Below are 17,898 nucleotides of genomic sequence, written 5' to 3'. Positions count from 1 at the left end.
ACTAAGGGAAAGGTTGAAGGCATAGGTGGAGGCCCTAGAGGAGATGGAGGAGCCAGAAGCAGTGTTAGCTACAGGAATTCTTAGATACGGAGGTTTGTCCCTTAAGTCTGGGGATTACAAGACTTGTGGAGCTGCCCTTTAACCACCTGCCCCCACAGCTTCACAGTCACCAGAGTTACCCAGAGAGTTACCCAGTGAGATATAACACCCCTGTTCATGTTTGCTCGTCCAGGTGTCAGTTGGGAATTGCACCATGGCAGACATAGATTTTTTTTCAGGGAACGGGTGATGTTGTTTATGACATGCTGGTGTAATGCAGACACAGCTTTCTTAGAAAGGTAATGGCTACTGGGCAACTAGTACTGGGGTACTGCGACAACCATCAACTTTTGGAAACCATCTGTATCCACCAGGTGGAAAGGCAGCATTTCCATGGCCAATATATAGGAGATGGTGGAGTTAAAGCTCTCAGCTTTAGCATGTGTAGGAGGAAACATTCTTTTATGTGACTACAACTGCGCGACCGAGGGCTGTCTGCTGCCCTGAGAAAGGGTGGAATATGGTGGGCAGGACAAACTGCTGGACTGTGAGTGAGGTGCAGGTGGAGATTTTATGGTGGATTGAGAAAGATGTGTTAGGCTAGGTGACACAAAAACAGCAGGCATGTCCAATTCTGTAACGGCAGACGGGCTCTCGCTCACCCCGACTGTAGGGGGTAAACAAGTGTAGTTTCTGCGGTCGGAGACCTATGTGTGAAGAATTAGAATGGTGATGGAGGAGGAAGAAGCAGCAGATGCGATTGATGGGATGGCCGGTGGTTGGCAAAGCCCACTAGCCCACATTTTAGCACAGTCAGATTCCCAGACTAAGGCATACTGATCACCCATGTGCCAGGTCATGCATGCAGTTGTACAATTTTTGCCTCTACTGAGTTTTTTTTGTGTAAATTTGGCAGATAACGTGAGTTGGGTCATCTTTTGTGGTCTCAAAAAGACCCAGGCTAGTCAATCCTTGCCGCTCATGCAAACTGCAGACTTGGATTGGTGCTGGCAACAGATAGAGTTGTGGCTGAGGATGCAGTGCTTGTTGTGGTTGCAACACTCCTCCACCTCCTCTGCTCAGCTGCATACCTCTGTGCTCACACCAAGTGGGTTCTACAACCTCATCATCATTCTCTCTGTTGTCTCACCCCTCACCCTCAGCGTCACCCTCCTCCTCTTTCTGCCATGATACCAGAGTACAGTCCGCATGCACCTCTGGCATCTGAGTTTCATCAGGATCACCTCCACCCCTGGTGGTTAACATCTGATGGCAAGGGTCTGGATTCTGCTTGAACCATACCTGGTCTGTCCCCGGATCCAACATGAAAAAATTTTGGGCATCGGTTCAGATGCTTTACTCTGTGAATCTTTGGAGCAGACCTCTAATTCCCATGTAATAGAATGTGTGAACAGCTCTGCAGAATGGCCTATCTGTGGTTCCCCGCAGTCAGTTGGGCATTTGGAAATTTGTGATGAGAGGGAGGAAACACAGTTAATTGGGGTGCCACCTCTGAGGACTGTACTGTGTGTGATGTTAAGGAGGAAGAAGAGTAGGAGAGGCCACTTGATGCAGCGCTTGCCATCCACTGGAGCACATGCTCTTTCTGGCCCTCATCTGCAAGGTGTACCACTGTGCGGCTGCCAAAGAAAGAGAGTGGAGTAGCCCGTCAAGTAACAGATGTTGTCAGATGTCTTTGGATAGGAAGAGATGGTGTTTATTCACTTGAGCTTTCATTAACATTAACACCTAACCCATATACAAGTCGAACACCAAGTCTAAGCCTATTCTGCCTTCCACCACAACCTTGCTTTTCCCCACTCATTTTGTATGTACTTTTCCCCTCTTTTAACCAAATGTTTCACAACCCTAGGCCCAGACTTTTCATTCATCTGTCACTAAGTTAATAATTAGTATTTATTGGCTGACATAGTGTGGCTAGACCACAGAATTAGCATAAAAGTTTAAAGGGCCTGTCACACTAAGCGATATCGCTAGCAATATCGCTATAGCGTCACAGGTTATATTGCTAGCGACATCACTATGTCTGATACCTCCGACCGCTCCCCCGCTGCTTATCGCTGATCGCACGAGAACGTCCTGAACCGTTTCTTGTCGTCAGCTTCCTGCTGGGCTTCCTGTGGAGAGACGAGAGACGCGTGGACGCGGGCGGGAGGATGTCAGGATAGCCTCGTCTGACAGGTAAGTAGCGACCCCCCACCGCTGCGATGTCGCTGGTGAGATCTACCTGTGTGGCAGCTCACTAGCGACCACTTAGCGATGCACCAGTGATCCTGACCGCGTCATATCGCTGGTTGGGATCGCTGGTGCATCGCTAAGTGTGACAGTACCTTAATATGCTGAAATGTGGACTGGTGGCTCGACTACTCAATTAGCATAATGGATTTAGATGCTGAAATGTGGACTGGTGACGGGACCACAGAATTAGCACTAAAGATTTTGATTATGAAATGAGGCCTGGTGCCTGCAACAGAGTATTATCCAAAATTATTTGCATTATGAAATGAGGTATGGTGCCTGCACCAGACTATAATCCCAAATTATTGGGATTATGAAATGAGGTCTTGTGCCTGCTTTAGAGTATTATCGCAAACTATTTTGATTATGAAATGAGGCCTGGTGCCTACACCAGAGTATCATCCCAAGCGATTTTGATTATGAAATAAGGTTTGGTGCCTGCACTAGACTATTATCCCAAACAATTTTGATTATGAAATGAGGCCTGGTGCCTGCACCAAAGTATTAACCCAAATGATTTTGATTAGGAAATATGGCCTTCTGATTCCTCACTGCAACACAGTTTTATCCCAAACTATTTGGTTTAGCAAATAGGGCGTCCTGGCTGAACCCCTATATTAGTCTTAAGATTTTGAAGAGGAAATCTGGCCTTGTGATTCCTCATGGCAACACAGTTTTTGCTCAAATGATTTTGATTAGGAAATGGAGCCTCCTTAGACTCAACATAGTTTTAGCACAATCTAGTTAGATGCTGGAAGATCAATTTCACACAGGGCAGGATCCTATCTAGCTAACTGACAAGTTCACTTTCAGCAGCAGCACTATCAGGAGTGGCTATTCTGCACTGTGACACTGAGAAAATGGTGACAGCAAAACAAAATGTCAGCTTTTTATATGGACACAGACATGTGACTTTGGCAGCCAATCACAGAAGACCTTGTGTCATGAGGTTGTGGATGGTTTCTGCACCCTGATTGGCTGCCATAATGTACACACATTAAGTTATTAAAGAAAAAAAAATTTACACCGCAGCTCCTCTGACCTGACCTCTCCTCATAAAATACGTCCCCCCCTGCTCATCATACAGTACCACTATCCTAAAAGTGAAAACAAAAGGATTAATGGAAACACGATCATTTACACTTGGAAAAGCAAACACGAATCCGAATGTGCTACATTCATGCCGTATTTGAAACTGGCGAATTTTATCCGAACAAGTTTGCTCATCTCTAGTCAAAAGTTCAAAACATTGTTTCTAGTGATGAGCGAGTATACACATTACTCGAGATTTCCTGAGCATGCTAGGGTGATCTCCAAGTATTTTGATGTGCTCGGTGATTTAGTTTCTGTCGCCGTAGCTGCATGATTTGCAGCTTCTAGACAGCCTGAATACATGTGAGGATTACCTGTTTGTTAGGAAATCCTAACATGTATTCAGGCTGTCTAGCAGCTGCAAATCATGCAGCTACGGCGACAGAAACTAAATCTCCGAGCACATCCAAATACTCGGAGATCACCCGAGCATGCTCGGGAAATCTCGAGTAACGAGTATACTCGCTCATCACTAATTGTTACCCTTTTGCTCTTCACTGTATATTGAAAGATAATGGAACAACAATTGAGGAATCAGAAAGGGAATGCCAACAATCAGTTGCCTATGCCCGTGAGTGTGATTGACCATCTGTCAAAGTTATTGGTCATCTTTACACCTATGTAAAGATGACCAGCAATTATATTATTGACATAGTTCCACTGTGCCAAGTAAATATGGATGGTGAGGACATGAAAATCTGTAACACCAGATTGCATTATATTTTGATTTTAGGAGTAAGTCTAACAACATGTTCTAAAAAATACATGATGGTAAATCTTTCAAGATAATAGATACTTTAGAAAAGGTATTTTAAGCAACAGATTTATTGCAATTGTTCAGAATGGATTAAGAAATGTGCCAGTAACATGAGGTCAGTTATCCCTGCGGAGCTGTGCATTTGTGTATTTTAACAGACAGCAATGACATTTCTTAAACATCCAACAAAAAATGCAAAAATTGATTGTAATCAGGTCAAAGGCCATGTGCTTTTAAGCTGTAGACCATACTGCTCTTGACATGAATATCACCTTATGGTAACCAAATCAATCTTATTCAAAGAAGTCTGGTACCACACAATGGTATAAAGTTATAAAAATACATCTTTATTGATATAAAATACAATACAACAAGAAAGGTGTCAGACAAGGATAAGGGACGGAAAAAGTCCATAGAAAATCCCACTATAGCAGATTGTCAGCGACATGAGGCAAACCCACATAGCATGTAGTAACAAGGAGGGACTTAAAAACACATACCGCCAATATAGCAATTGTTATTGTCCATAACAGACATATATAAATACTAATGGCTGAATGAAATGGCCCTCCGGAAGAAGCAGTGCGAAACGCGCGTCGGGGCAGAAGGGACGTCCAGGAATCCTCACCAGCTGACACTCGCAAGGTATTTTATCCTTATTGCTCACCCTTCCTGCAGCTAGCACTGTTCAGGTATAATATGTTTAGAGGGGGCCATTTCATTCAGCCATTAGTATTTATATATCTTATGGAAAATAACAATTGCTATATTGGCGGTATGTGTTTTCAAGTCCCTCCTTGTTACTACATGCTATGTTTGCCCCATGTCGCTGACAATCTGCTATAGTGGGATTTTCTATGGACTTTTTCCATCCCTTTTCCTTGTCTGACACCTTTCTTGTTGTACTGTACTTTATATCAATAAAGATGTATTTTTATAACTTTATAACCTTGTGTGGTACCAGACTTCTTTGAATAAGATTGATTTGGTTACCATAAGGTGATATTGAATTTTTGGTGGTATATTACCCTTGATTGGGGATTTTACGTGATTTATTGGGCAAATTTTGTGATTATCTTGACATGAGTGCAATGTTAATTTGTTATGCATATTACAATGTTAGGGCAGGACTCCCTCTTTTTATTATTCCAATAATTGATAAACAATTATAACTAATATAATCCTTCATTTATATTCATTGAATTTATTATCTGGTTTGGTGCAAAAATGTAGAAATTGGGGGACAATTTTAGAAATGTGCAAATAAAAAGTAAAGTTTTGGCCCATAACAGGCTATCATATTGTAGTTAAAGAAGGTCTAGAATGAGAAACCTTTAATCTGATAAATCGCACTGATCAACTTCACCAGGTTTGATAAATCTGGCCCTTGACATTTGGTCATTTATCTGTTTGTGAAGAATATTCTTGTAAAGAGTAACTACACTTTCAGAAATGTCTTTGAAATGTCACAGACACGTACAAAAGGTTTTGATTTGAATGGTTCCAAGGTTCTATTCGCTAAAAAGAAGGGGCAGGCGTGTTTAGCCCAGCTAAAGATGGGTATATAGACTTTCTGTTGAGCCCGTCTTCACTCTCCAGGATGATCAATGCATGTCTACCCTTCCTCTACACCTTCATTTTCCTTTGCCCCTTCCGGAACTTTTCTTTGACATATCAAAAGTTTTCTAAAAGTGCAGTTACTTTTTAATAAACCATGGACAATTTTTATGAGTATTTTATAATAATAATTGCTATGCCTGAATATGCTATTAACAGATAAGAAGCCAATTCTACCTATTAATACATCCCCTGCAATTAGATGTGCTATAGACTTTTTTAGCCTTTAATGATATAGTCACACAATTCTTCTGATCATATTATTAGTTCAGCTAATTAAATCTCAAATTTGACGAATGAATGTCATGCTCGGAGTTCAGCACACATCGGTTAATAGCACTCTTTTAAAAATCCTACAATTTGAGAAAGTAAAGCTGACAGAAGTACAGTGAAAACAGTCAAGAGATGTATCTTGTATCTCTGATAGGTATAACTCTTTATTAAGTACAAACACTGTGTATGAATTTTACTGCTGGTTAAAGAAGGATTTATTCCCAATTACAAGTGCTAGCAAAATGTAAATTGTGGCTGAAACTTTTAGGTTATGGTGCATCTTTTTCTGCCATTTTTTTGAGCAGGTCCGATCCACAATATGGTGAAAAAAAAGCACTTACAAAATCAAAAGAATGGTCCTATTATTCTTTATGGGAAAATAACTTGCTATTCCTTTGTTCAGGCTTATGAATGTCTTTTAAATACTTCAGGTTTTCAAAGCCAAATGTTTAAAATAAGTGATGTTCAATCCAAAGCCTAAAAAGATGTACAGAAAATGTGTGTGTCTTTTTGAGCATTTGGCTTCAAAAAATGATAGTGGTTTCTTCATTGTTTAACGGGTTTAAAAATAAAAATTGGAAAATGCAAGTAAAAAAATACCCCAAAAATGCTGAAAAAAATCTTGTGGTGGAAAACAGTCGAAAAAGAGCTCAGGAGACTAACAGAAAAGCTAGGAAATGACACTTCAGATTTACAAAACTCTAGAAAAAAAGGAGCAATTCCTGTAACTGACCATGCCCTTAGAGTTATTAACTGTTTTTTTATGAGTCAATTTCTGTTTATGTGTCTTCTGCATAGCTCAAATGTAACATCAACGGGCTTTGTACTACAGGCGACCATTATGGGGCTCCTGCACCAATTATGGATAATAAACCCTACAACAAAGGCCAACAATGAAGTGGAGACTTCCAATAATCCTGTAAAGAAGACAAGTGGCATATAACGTGGCTGGTTAAAGGCATGGCAGTCTTAGCCACCAATTAATCATCTCTTCTGTGTGCGTCTCTCCTTCACCTCCATCCATTGGTTCATGAGTGAATATTTCTATGTAAAACAGATTGCAACAAACTGCACCTTTAAAGCCTAAACTGCATGATCCCTTAACCTTATATCAATGTGTGCAGCTTATATAGTTTAGTGAGTTACAATGTAGAAAAATATATACTTCCTCCTAATCATGGAAATCTTCAACGTTGACTTCTTTGCAAATTAAACTTTGCCAATTGTTATTTCTATCCAGAGGCCTTCATGACAGTTCTAGCCCAACTTGATATTTTTAGAATTCTCCAAACAAAAGGGATTTAGTTTGCAGCAATCATATTATGACCTTTCTCCATTTAAGAAAAAAAATATCAAATGGTAGTTACAGAAAATTCTTTGATATTTAGCCAGTATATGTTCAGGTAAGGTGCTTTAACCAAGACTTATAGACGTAATACAAGATCAATACTTTTCCATACACTATAAAAAAGCCAAGAAGTCAGCGCTGCCTATGGCTAGTACGCAATACATAAAGTGCATCTGCACATATTGGTTTCTTTTTTTGTTTTTTATGTACGATGTGCCATTATGCTGCAGGTACATTTGCATTTAATATAGTCTTGCTTTTAATACATTTTAGGAGGCCGTAATGGCACAGCGTATATAAAAAACGTAGAGTAGGATTTCCCAATATGAGAATGCCGTGACGTGGCGGGGTAACTCAAAGAATTGATCAATTGTTTGCTAAATGTCTCTTTTAAAAATACAGTTAGAAATCAATATGTTCATATGCAGTTTATGTATTGCGTGCTGACCATAGGCAGCGCTGGCTTCTTGGCTTTTTTATTTTCCATACACTGTATTACCAAAGTGATTTTGGCAACATTTGTTTTCCATCTGGATGCCCAACTTCAAGAAAGATCTGCCTTTGATTCTTATTTACTTAACTCTTTCTATGTTCTGATAGGTGATCAAGCTAACATTCGAAGAATTTGAGCTTGAAAGGGGGTATGACACCCTCACAGTCGGAGATGGAGGGAAGGCTGAAGACCAAAAGTCTGTTCTCTATGTGTAAGTAAATTGGATTAATTTAAAAAAAAGTGTACAATTCTGTATTAAAAGATTAGTATTCTAATAATGTGACTTGCCAGGAAATTAAAAAAAAAATCTAACTGCAGGAAATAATATAAAAAAGATTTCACCTATTAAAGGGTTGTCCGGCCTTATTCTACAAGTATGCAGTCATTCTATGTGACTGAAGACTTGTGAGCGCTCAGTTTGTGGGCACTACATGCTGTCAAAATTATTCGGTGTTGGTGCAGAGAATGGGCACTCAGGTGACCGGAAGTATGTGATTTACATACTTCTGGCCAGATTCCAACTAGAAGTGTCTGGCCTCACTCAATACACTTGAGCACTCCCATCTAGTTGGCATATGACTGCTTGCATGCAAATCACATACTTGAGGTGACACGACCGCTTATCCCGGGAATGGAGAATCCTCACAGTGCGTAGTGCGTGCACTGTGAGGATTCACAAGTCTGCAGTCACATAGACTGACTGCAGACATGTAGCGTAAGGCCGGACAGCCGGTTTAAATTTCAATCCAGTTCAACACACCTGCCCCAGCCTCTCTACTGATACCTATTGGCTGCTGTTCACCTGGCTGTAGCGAACACATGAACACAGAAAGTTAATGACCTAAACAGTAATGCCTGTATGTACAACACTGGAGCAATACAGCAAACAGGGAACAGAGAGTATCTGGGATTGTCAGATTGGCAGGACTGGAGCAAGAGAATTTACAGGTGAATATTGGGTTTTCATTTTTCAGAATTTCCTGCTGTTAGAATAAAAAAAAAGTCCTGGAAACCCCTTTTATAAAGAGCAAAAACTTCAATCAGGTTGTTTTGATCATTGCTGTGTTTGATGTCTTTTCCAATAGACTGACAGGAGCAAGCGTTCCGGATCTGATAGTGAGCTCCAACCACCAGATGTGGCTTCTCTTCAGGACTGACTCTTCAGGGAGTAACCTGGGTTTTAAAGCTTCTTATGAAGGTAAGCGAGATTTTCCATAAGTGCAATGTGTACACAGATGTTTCACCATATGTACCATCCACTCTATTCAGCATCTAGACTAGAATCTACATAAAGAATATTTATTCCAGTGCACATCGCTCTCATTTTCCATTCTTAGCTGGCCCACTATGTGACTAAGGGTACCGTTACACCTAGCGACTCACCAGCGATCCCGACCAGCAATATGACGCAGTCAGGATCGCTGGTGAATCGCTAGGTGGTCGCTAGTGAGCTGCCACACAGGCAGATCTCACTAGCGACATTGCAGGGGACGAAGATCGCTACTTACCTGTCAGACGTGGCGATCCTGCGTCCTCCCGCCCGGCTCCACGCGTCGCTCGTCGGCGCCACAGGAAGCCCAGCAGGAAGTGGCCGACGAGAAATGATCTAGCAGCTTCTCGCGTGATCAGCGATAACCAGCGGGGGAGCCGGTCGGAGGTAAGTATCACATGCAGCGATATCGCTAGCAATATCGCTGTAACGTCACAAAATCGGTGACTTTACAGCGATATTGCTAGCAATATCGCAGTGTGTAATGGGGGCTTAAGAGTCATAATAGATCTTTCTTATGAAGTCTGATTTTCTGCAGCTATTCTATATAAAAGGTGCTCTGACCCCAAAGATGTAAAAGGAAAAATCCATATTTCTTGGTACATCATAAATCTGCAGTTTGCTGTAAATTATGATATAGAATATTGATGTAAGCTTTATATTTAAGATCTTACTTTTTATTTTACATGCACTGGTAATGTAATTGTATTGTCATATAAGTTATATATGTGGACTGGATACTTTTTTAGGGATAAGTGAACTTTTTAGGTGTTTGTCTTGTACCTCAGACCATGGCCAAATAGACCACATAGTCAAATGCTACATACAATTTAGTTTTAGTTCCGTGAATGGTGGGTGAAGAAGCTCCTATAAGGGCATACGACCGTATATTGTCTCATCTGAGAGAATCAGGCCAATAATGCAAATCACACTCTGACCAGAGTATGATCAGCGTGCAATCATAGTGTGATCCTATTCTCTCAGATAAGGAGAGCATGGAGAAAAAATGTCTCAATCTGCTCCATTGTATCAGCCCGTAGAAATTGGACTGCACTAAGATATCATCCAATGTATTCCACACGCTCATTGACTTGCATTGCCGAGTGCAAGCTAAATATTGGATCAAACTTGAATATAGTGACAAATAAAGAGAAAAGTATATGCACATAAATAGGGATCACCACACACTAATATAATCAAGAATCAAATTTTATTATAGTGAACACAACAAGCAAACACTTAGTTTAAAAACAATTAAAATGTCTGAACTCACAGACACACATAGACAAACAAAAACAATGGGTCATGTTAATAGGCAGTTAAATACTGTGGGCCCCAGAATTAACCATTTAATCAAATAACAAATATCTACTGAATTTCAATATCTGGGATCTAACACCACAGGTTAACAATCCCAATCTTATTCATTGTCATAATATCATGGTGTTAATACAAATATACCAGAATATCTACATATCAAGTCCTATAGGGAAACACTGTGATTGCATAAGGGATACACAGGCAAAATAAACGCCATGTGTATGCATCAAATTCTCAACATGTTACCACTAAATCAAATATAAGAAAATAGGGACAACATAACCCCTTTCCCTAACATGATATCACCTGGTTTCTGAGGACAAGCAGACCAATGGTTAAATTGTATGGGACCCCCAAACCCACGCGTATCGACACTATGAAGTGTCTTTCTCAAGGTCAGTGTAGTGCTCTGTTAGAGTCCTTAGTATAAATACACAGCAAATTGATAGTAACTCTTACCAGCTGAGCGTCTTTTTGATACGGAAGAAACAAATCAGTCATGGGCTTAGTGAGACAGCGTTCTATGCCATTGCGCTGGTGCCTGAGTATACCGGTGGAAGTTTCAACATGAATGATGAATCAAATATCGCACACAAGTTGTTCTGTGTGTGAACTCACCTCTATTGTTTAACATCAGTTCCCTCATTGCCCAGTCGCCTGGATTTAATGGTCACAAATCCAGTCACAGTCTCTCAAGAGACCCAGCACACCTTCATCCTTCAATGCACAGGCACCTGGACTTAATATCTTAAAATCGCCGCACTAGAAATGGCGCACTAATGCGAAAATGCATATATAGAGAGTTCCATGTCTCTGACGCAAATAGCAGTGCAACATATCATCATAACCCATATAGGCTTTTTATAAGACTAATCTTATCAACTTTAAAGTGATGAATCACATATCGCACATAAGTTGTTCTGTGTGTGAACACACCTCTATTATTTAACATCAGTTCCTTCATAGCCCAGTTGCCTGGGTTTAATGGTCACAAATCCAGTCAGAGCACTACATGTCAAAATAGCACAACTAAGCCACCTTAACATACAAAGGTAATATGGCACATAAGCTGTTATGTGTGAACCTAGGGTGACCGGATCTCATATGGGGGGGAAAAAATGTCAGAATCTTGTTCATCTGGACCCCACAAAACGATTCCCCTTTCCAGATATTGAGATAGCCAAAATTTGAGCTCGATCAAACGACGTTAACCCGTGCCGCTCGTCGCTCAAAGTTTGAAAAAATCCAAATTGAGGTATTTTAAGATTTAGGTATTTTGCATAGTCTGTTAGACTATAAAGAATGTGACAACAACATTGCAGAAATAGCCCTGACCAAATTTTCGAACCATTTGTGGTATTTGAATGCAGAGTTGGTGGGATTATCGTTTTTTGATCCCACCATTACAGACAATGAAAAGTTGTTAATGGCTAATAAATTGCTCAGTAGCACAGATGAACCATCAGAGCACGCTAACCTACATGAGTTGATAATTTTACATAGTTATCTAATCTATTCTAGAGCTTTTGTTAAAGTAGTTTTTGAAACGTCAGAATATAATGCTCGGCATTTGCTTACAACTTGCAGGACATATTGCTTTTGTTCTTAATCTTTTGTCAGAAGGTCTTTAAAGTCGGTTACTTCCTACCTCTTTTAATTTTTCTTTCCTAACTTTTGGATTTACAACCCTAGCGTGCTCTGATGGTTCATCTATGCTACTGAGCAATTTATTAGCCATTAACAACTTTTCATTGCCTGTAATGGTGGGATCAAAAAACGATAATCCCACCAACTCTGCACTCAAATACCACAAATGGTTCGAAAATTTGGTCAGGGCTATTTCTGCAATGTTGTTGTCACATTCTTTATAGTCTAACAGACTATGCAAAATACCTAAGTCTTAAAATACCTCAATTTGGATTTTTTCAAACTTTGAGCGACGAGCGGCACGGGTTAACGTCGTTTGATCGAGCTCAAATTTTGGCTCTCTCAATATCTGGAAAGGGGAATTGTTTTGTGGGGTCCAGACGGACAAAATTCCGACATCGATTTTTTGCGGTCACCCTAGTGAACACACCTCTATTGTTTTAAATAAATCATTAATTCTTTCATTACACAGGTGCCTAAACTTAATACATCACAAAGGTCTCGCTGGAGACAACGCATTGATGCTATGGCGCATATCTAGAAAGTCCCACGTCACTCTGCATCCTGGCGAAACGCATATATAAAAAGTTCCATGTCTCTGATGCACATAACAGTGCAACATATCAAAATAACAATGAATCAAATATCGGACATAAGTTGTTCTGTGTGTGAACACACCTCTATTATTTAACATCAGTTCCCTCATTGCCCAGTCGCCTGGGTTTAATGGTCACAAATCCAGTCACAGTACTACATGTCAAAATAGCACAAATAAGCCACCTTAACATACGAAGGTAATATGGCACATAAGCTGTTATGTGTGTGAACACACCTCTATTGTTTTAAATAAATCATTAATTCTTTCATTGCACAGGTGCCTAAACTTGATACATCGCAAAAAAACTCTCTGGAGACAACGCATTAGCGCTGTAGCGCATATATAGAAAGTCCCACGTCACTCTGCCTCCTGGCACAGATCCAGTCACAGTGCTATATATCAAAATAGCACATATGAGCTTTTATAAATCTATTCTTATCCAATTTGACACACAAGAGAAGTAAATAAAGTATCCCTTTTAATCAAACTTGAATATGCCGCAATTTTTTCCCTGGACTGGCTCTGTCCAAGGGTCCCAAGGACAAACATTGGTCCAAGTGCGAACCAATATTTTTGTTGGCTCGTACTGAAAATATGCTACTCTGCACGGGCCCTAATGCTTATTCATTTGAGGAAAAGGCAACTCTCAGCTGATCCTCGAAACTAGATATAAAAAAATCCCAAATTAATATTTCAAGCTTAAAACTAATAGTAGTAATAGATGTGAATTTAGAGATAAGTTGCACATTATACTGCAGCATTGCAAGGGTCTCTATATTGTCTTAAAAGGGTTTGTCTGGTCCAATTCAAACTCTGTGTGACTGCAGACTTATGACTGTCCCCAGTGCATGCACTGTGTGCTGCGGGATTTCACCAATTCTGAGCCGGGATGGGAGGGTATGTATCCGTTAAGCATAGTTCCAGTTTGGTTCTTCAATGATACTGATACAGACAGCTCTAAACTCCTTATTATACTGGATATAAAAACTGGATTATAGGATAAAGGAGAGGAAAAATCATTGTGCCTTTCGGCAGTACTTTTTCTCATGGTATCACTATGGAGGTCAATAATTCATCAGTCATGTCTATAGGTACAGACCAAACAATGGGGCTTGTCTTTCTTGTATCTGTTTATGGTTTGTCTCTTGTATAGTATCATGTATTTAACAACCCCTAATGGAGTCAGCAGTGCCAAACCGGGAAATGATACCTTGTAAATCCTGCCAGGAACAGTGTAATGGTTCAATTCAAGGACATCATGTGTAGGGAAGAGAGTATCACAAAAGCTCTATGTGATAGATGAATAAACTGGTAACTGTGGTTAAATAACACTTGTGTCATGATGAGGACAAGTATAACAAGGTTTGCCTGCTGAAAAATTGAATTGGCATCAAGCAGTCAGTGTGATAAAACTGGCCATATTTTCCGTAGAGAAGGAGGCGCAAGGCGAATGCAGTAATAAAATATTTATCAAAAATTACAAAGACGTTATAATAACTAAATGGTTGTTACTAAAACTTGTTTAGAAATGTTTTATGTCCATTGTGTTCAGTTCAATGCAAATTGGCTTGTTGGTACCCCTGCCCACTGCACCAGGGGCACAGGCCCAATTCATACCATCTATACCACTGCTGTACCATTCTATGGAAGAAAACCACAAAAAGCAAGTCATATTTTACAAAAAAATTGGACAACCCCCCAAAAAGTTGTTTTTTTCTGTTCTATAACTTTTAAAACTGCAGATGTTGGAAGATAAGGTTGGCATGCAGAAAATATGACCCGATGGTCCTGGCTAGATGTGAAACAAATATAATGCGTCCTATCGGTATACTCATCTCATACTACTGTTTGCTAGAGAACAAATTTAAAAAGGCGAAATAAAGCTGGAAAGAAATTGTTTTACATTTATTCCCCATATAAAACGAAAACCAGAGAAAGCAGCAGTCTATAAGGAATTACTAAGAGGATGACATCTTCAAGGAGCGTGCGCCTAACAGAGATGGACAAGGCTCATAAAGTAAAAGTACCAGCAATGCTTACAGTAAAAGAAAAATAACACTATCGCCTGTAAAAGGAAAGATAAACTGGAGACTGAACTTTAAAGGCAGGTAGAAAATATTATATTTGTCCGTCAGTGACTTTATTAGTCTCTGGAAATTCACCATTGCCCTAGGATAGTGTCTCAATTTATTTAGGATCCTTCATTCCAATCAGGATTAATTCTGCTCTGTCCTCCGCTCCTTTTGATTCCTTTTAAATGTGAAAGGCAGCCCTAATTAATCCAGCCTCGGTGACTGTCTGAGCGCCACGCGTTTATTTTATTATTTTTTGTAGTTTGAGTTACTAATCTCCTGTAACCAGATTGCAGGGAGGGGACGAGCCACTGGCATTTTCTAGGCTTAGAACTTAATTCCTCAGATGTTCTTTTAATCTTGGATATAAAACAAATATAAAAGGCATAGATAATTAATGACTGCCTCTTCCTTCCCAGTGCTCCGTACAAGGAAAGCATATTCTAGACCGTAAACTAGAAAGAGCAGGTGTCTTCACCCTGATGAGAAAGAGAATCCCAGTTACTTGAAGAGTACATTACGTCTTAGAAGGCTTATAATTCTGTTAATGACCTATTTATTAGATTTATCTCTTAAAAAAAGCATAAAAGTATACAAAACTTCAACAAAAACAGTGTCCGTAAATACAGCCAAAAATGTTACAGCAGAATTTGTGACCAATTTGTGGAGTACGTAGATCTGTATCTATCTAGTCTTCCTGGAAGTGGAGCAAAATGTGAGAAGCTAATTATTATGACAGTCTAAAAATGAAGATTTATAAGCCACCGAGGTTATATAAAAAGCTTGGCGGTTAGTAATGGTTGTTTAGTTTATATACAGAAATGTCCTTCCTTACGCTTTCTCTTGGCTTGACATATACCTATTTGCTTTTTAAGAGATGAACAGCTTAGAAAAAATATACATGATTTTGCGATACTCTGTCAGAAGTTTTGAGGGGAATTATAACCTGTTGAGGGATTGCTATCATGTCAGTATAATGTATTGACTTTGTTTTGAAACTGGACTTGAAATACAAGTCCTTAATGAAATTTGTAGACAGGTATAGGCTCCGTCTCATGTCAGGGATTTTTCTTATATGCAAAAACCTTTCTAACTTTCATCAGTGTTTTTGATCAGTTTCATCAGAGTTTGGTCATAATTTTAGTTTTTACCATCAGAGTTTGGTCATAGTTTTATCAGTTTTCTTGGCTAAAAAAAATGAAAAACTGACGGAGATTTCTCAACCTTCTCCAATCAGTTTGTGATGGAGTCCAAGAGTTGTCCGATTTTATCATAGATCCATAAACTTGCATTGCCGGGTGAGGTACGAGACTTGGCTTATTACAGGACTAGTCTCTGTACTTTTGTGCAGACAATTCAGTCCGAGGAAAAAATCAGACACGTGAACTACTCCATACACGTGCTATTTTAGAGAAACTAGTTTGACAAAAATTGATGTGTGAAGGAGCCATAAGGGTGAACACATCTGTAGATCAAGACCCAAATCTACAGAATATTATAAGATTTCACACAAGATAAGATAACAAGGTTAAGGCCTCTATTTGTGGAGAAATTTTGGATTTTAGGGGACAATTTGCCTCCTCAGAGAGGAAGGACTAGAACTCTAGTGCCACCTATTGGAAGCAGTAATCCCACAAATCAATACCAACCCTTTAGCGAGCCTTGACACATCATTTAGGATAAAAGGCAAACCAGAATCTCAATTTACAAACAAGGTGTTTTGGGGTGTTACCCCTCATCAGTGAAAAGCATGTAATTTGATTTGGCTAAGTGAGAAATCTGTACCTCTGGTGAAATGCTCCTAAACATTAACAGAAATTATCCTTTACTCATTAAGGAATATTCGTGTTTCAAATTCACATCGAAATACATTTTTTAACATAGTTTTAGTAGTGTCTTAGGTAGATGTTTAATCTATACTGAATGCTTTCATTCATTCATGCATTTATTTTTACTATTATAATTTTGATTGATGCAAACATGTACATGACTGATAGACAGATAGATAGATATGGAATAGATACTGTAGATAATAGATAGATAGATAGATAGATAGATAGCATTTTTTTAAGTAAAATCATAAGTTGGTTACCAGTCAGTGATTCAAACCAGTTTTTACTGCTTTGAACGGGCACTGACACCTGTTCAAAGCGGTTAAAACTGGTTTGAATCACTGGTAACCAACTTACGATTTTACGTAAAAAAATGTTATCTATCTATCTATCTATCTATCTAAGTAAAATCGTAATTTGGTTACCAGTCAGTGATTCAAGCCAGTTTTTACTGCTTTGAACGGGCACTGACACCTGTTCAAAGCAGTTAAAACTGGTTTGAATCACTGGTAGCAAACTTACGATTTTACTTAAAAAAATGCTTTGTCCCAATTAATTTGCACAGCACTGTAGATAGATAGATAGGTAGATAGATAGATAAATAGATAGATAGATAATCTTTCTTTATATAGCGCCAACATATTCCGCAGCACTTTACAGTTTAGCAGTTTCAAACACAACAGTCATAAGTAACAACATTAACAATAATACAATAATTAAAGCAAAATAAGACAACCTTGTTCTGTGAAAGATTACAACCTACAATAAGTTGGGGGAGATACAAAGTACAGGTGTGTGTTTACAGTGATGTATTTACAATTATGGTCCAGCCATCTTGAGGGAGTGAGGGATGGATGGAGATAGTGAATGGGCTACACACGCACACTTATGTAAGGGTGGGACAGAACCGTAGTCGTGGCCGAGGACTCCAGGGCAATGGTGTCCTGGCCTCCCCTCACATAGACATGACAGCTTCCTGTCAGCATACCTGCAGCTCCATTCTTCTCAGGGCTTTCTGTAATGAGCTGCACGTTCTCCTCAGACGATGTGAAACAGAGTCACAGTCCCGTTCAACTTTAGCAATAACAGCTTTACTCATTTTTGTACACAGCACATCCATTTTCTTTACAGCGGTTACCTCAGATTCCACAGTGCACAATTCTGTCACTTTCCCTATGCTCTCACTGACTTCCTTCAGCATATCTCCATGAGGTCCCGTCCCGTTCAGCATCACAGCATCCTCTCTGTCCAGCTTCAACTTTTTTGGGAGTTCTCCTGTCT

At 39.5% G+C, this 17,898-nt stretch overlaps 1 protein-coding gene across 1 annotated transcript in view; it reads left to right on the top strand.

The window, feature by feature from the left end:
* CSMD2 (CUB and Sushi multiple domains 2) overlaps window positions 1–17,898 on the top strand; it is a 1,542,159-nt gene that overhangs the window by 1,046,217 nt on the left and 478,044 nt on the right. The window contains exons 11-12 of the mRNA XM_073571899.1: window positions 7,986–8,089; window positions 8,964–9,076. Coding sequence (XP_073428000.1) covers window positions 7,986–8,089; window positions 8,964–9,076 — 217 coding nt within the window. The remainder of the gene's footprint in view (window positions 1–7,985; window positions 8,090–8,963; window positions 9,077–17,898) is intronic.

Source organism: Dendrobates tinctorius, unplaced genomic scaffold, assembly GCF_039654945.1.
Source record: "Dendrobates tinctorius isolate UK_male_01 unplaced genomic scaffold, ASM3965494v1 ptg000007l, whole genome shotgun sequence".
Lineage (NCBI taxonomy): Eukaryota > Metazoa > Chordata > Amphibia > Anura > Dendrobatidae > Dendrobates > Dendrobates tinctorius.
Note: the sequence above shows the minus strand (reverse complement) of the source record. Positions and strands in the feature narration are given on the sequence as shown.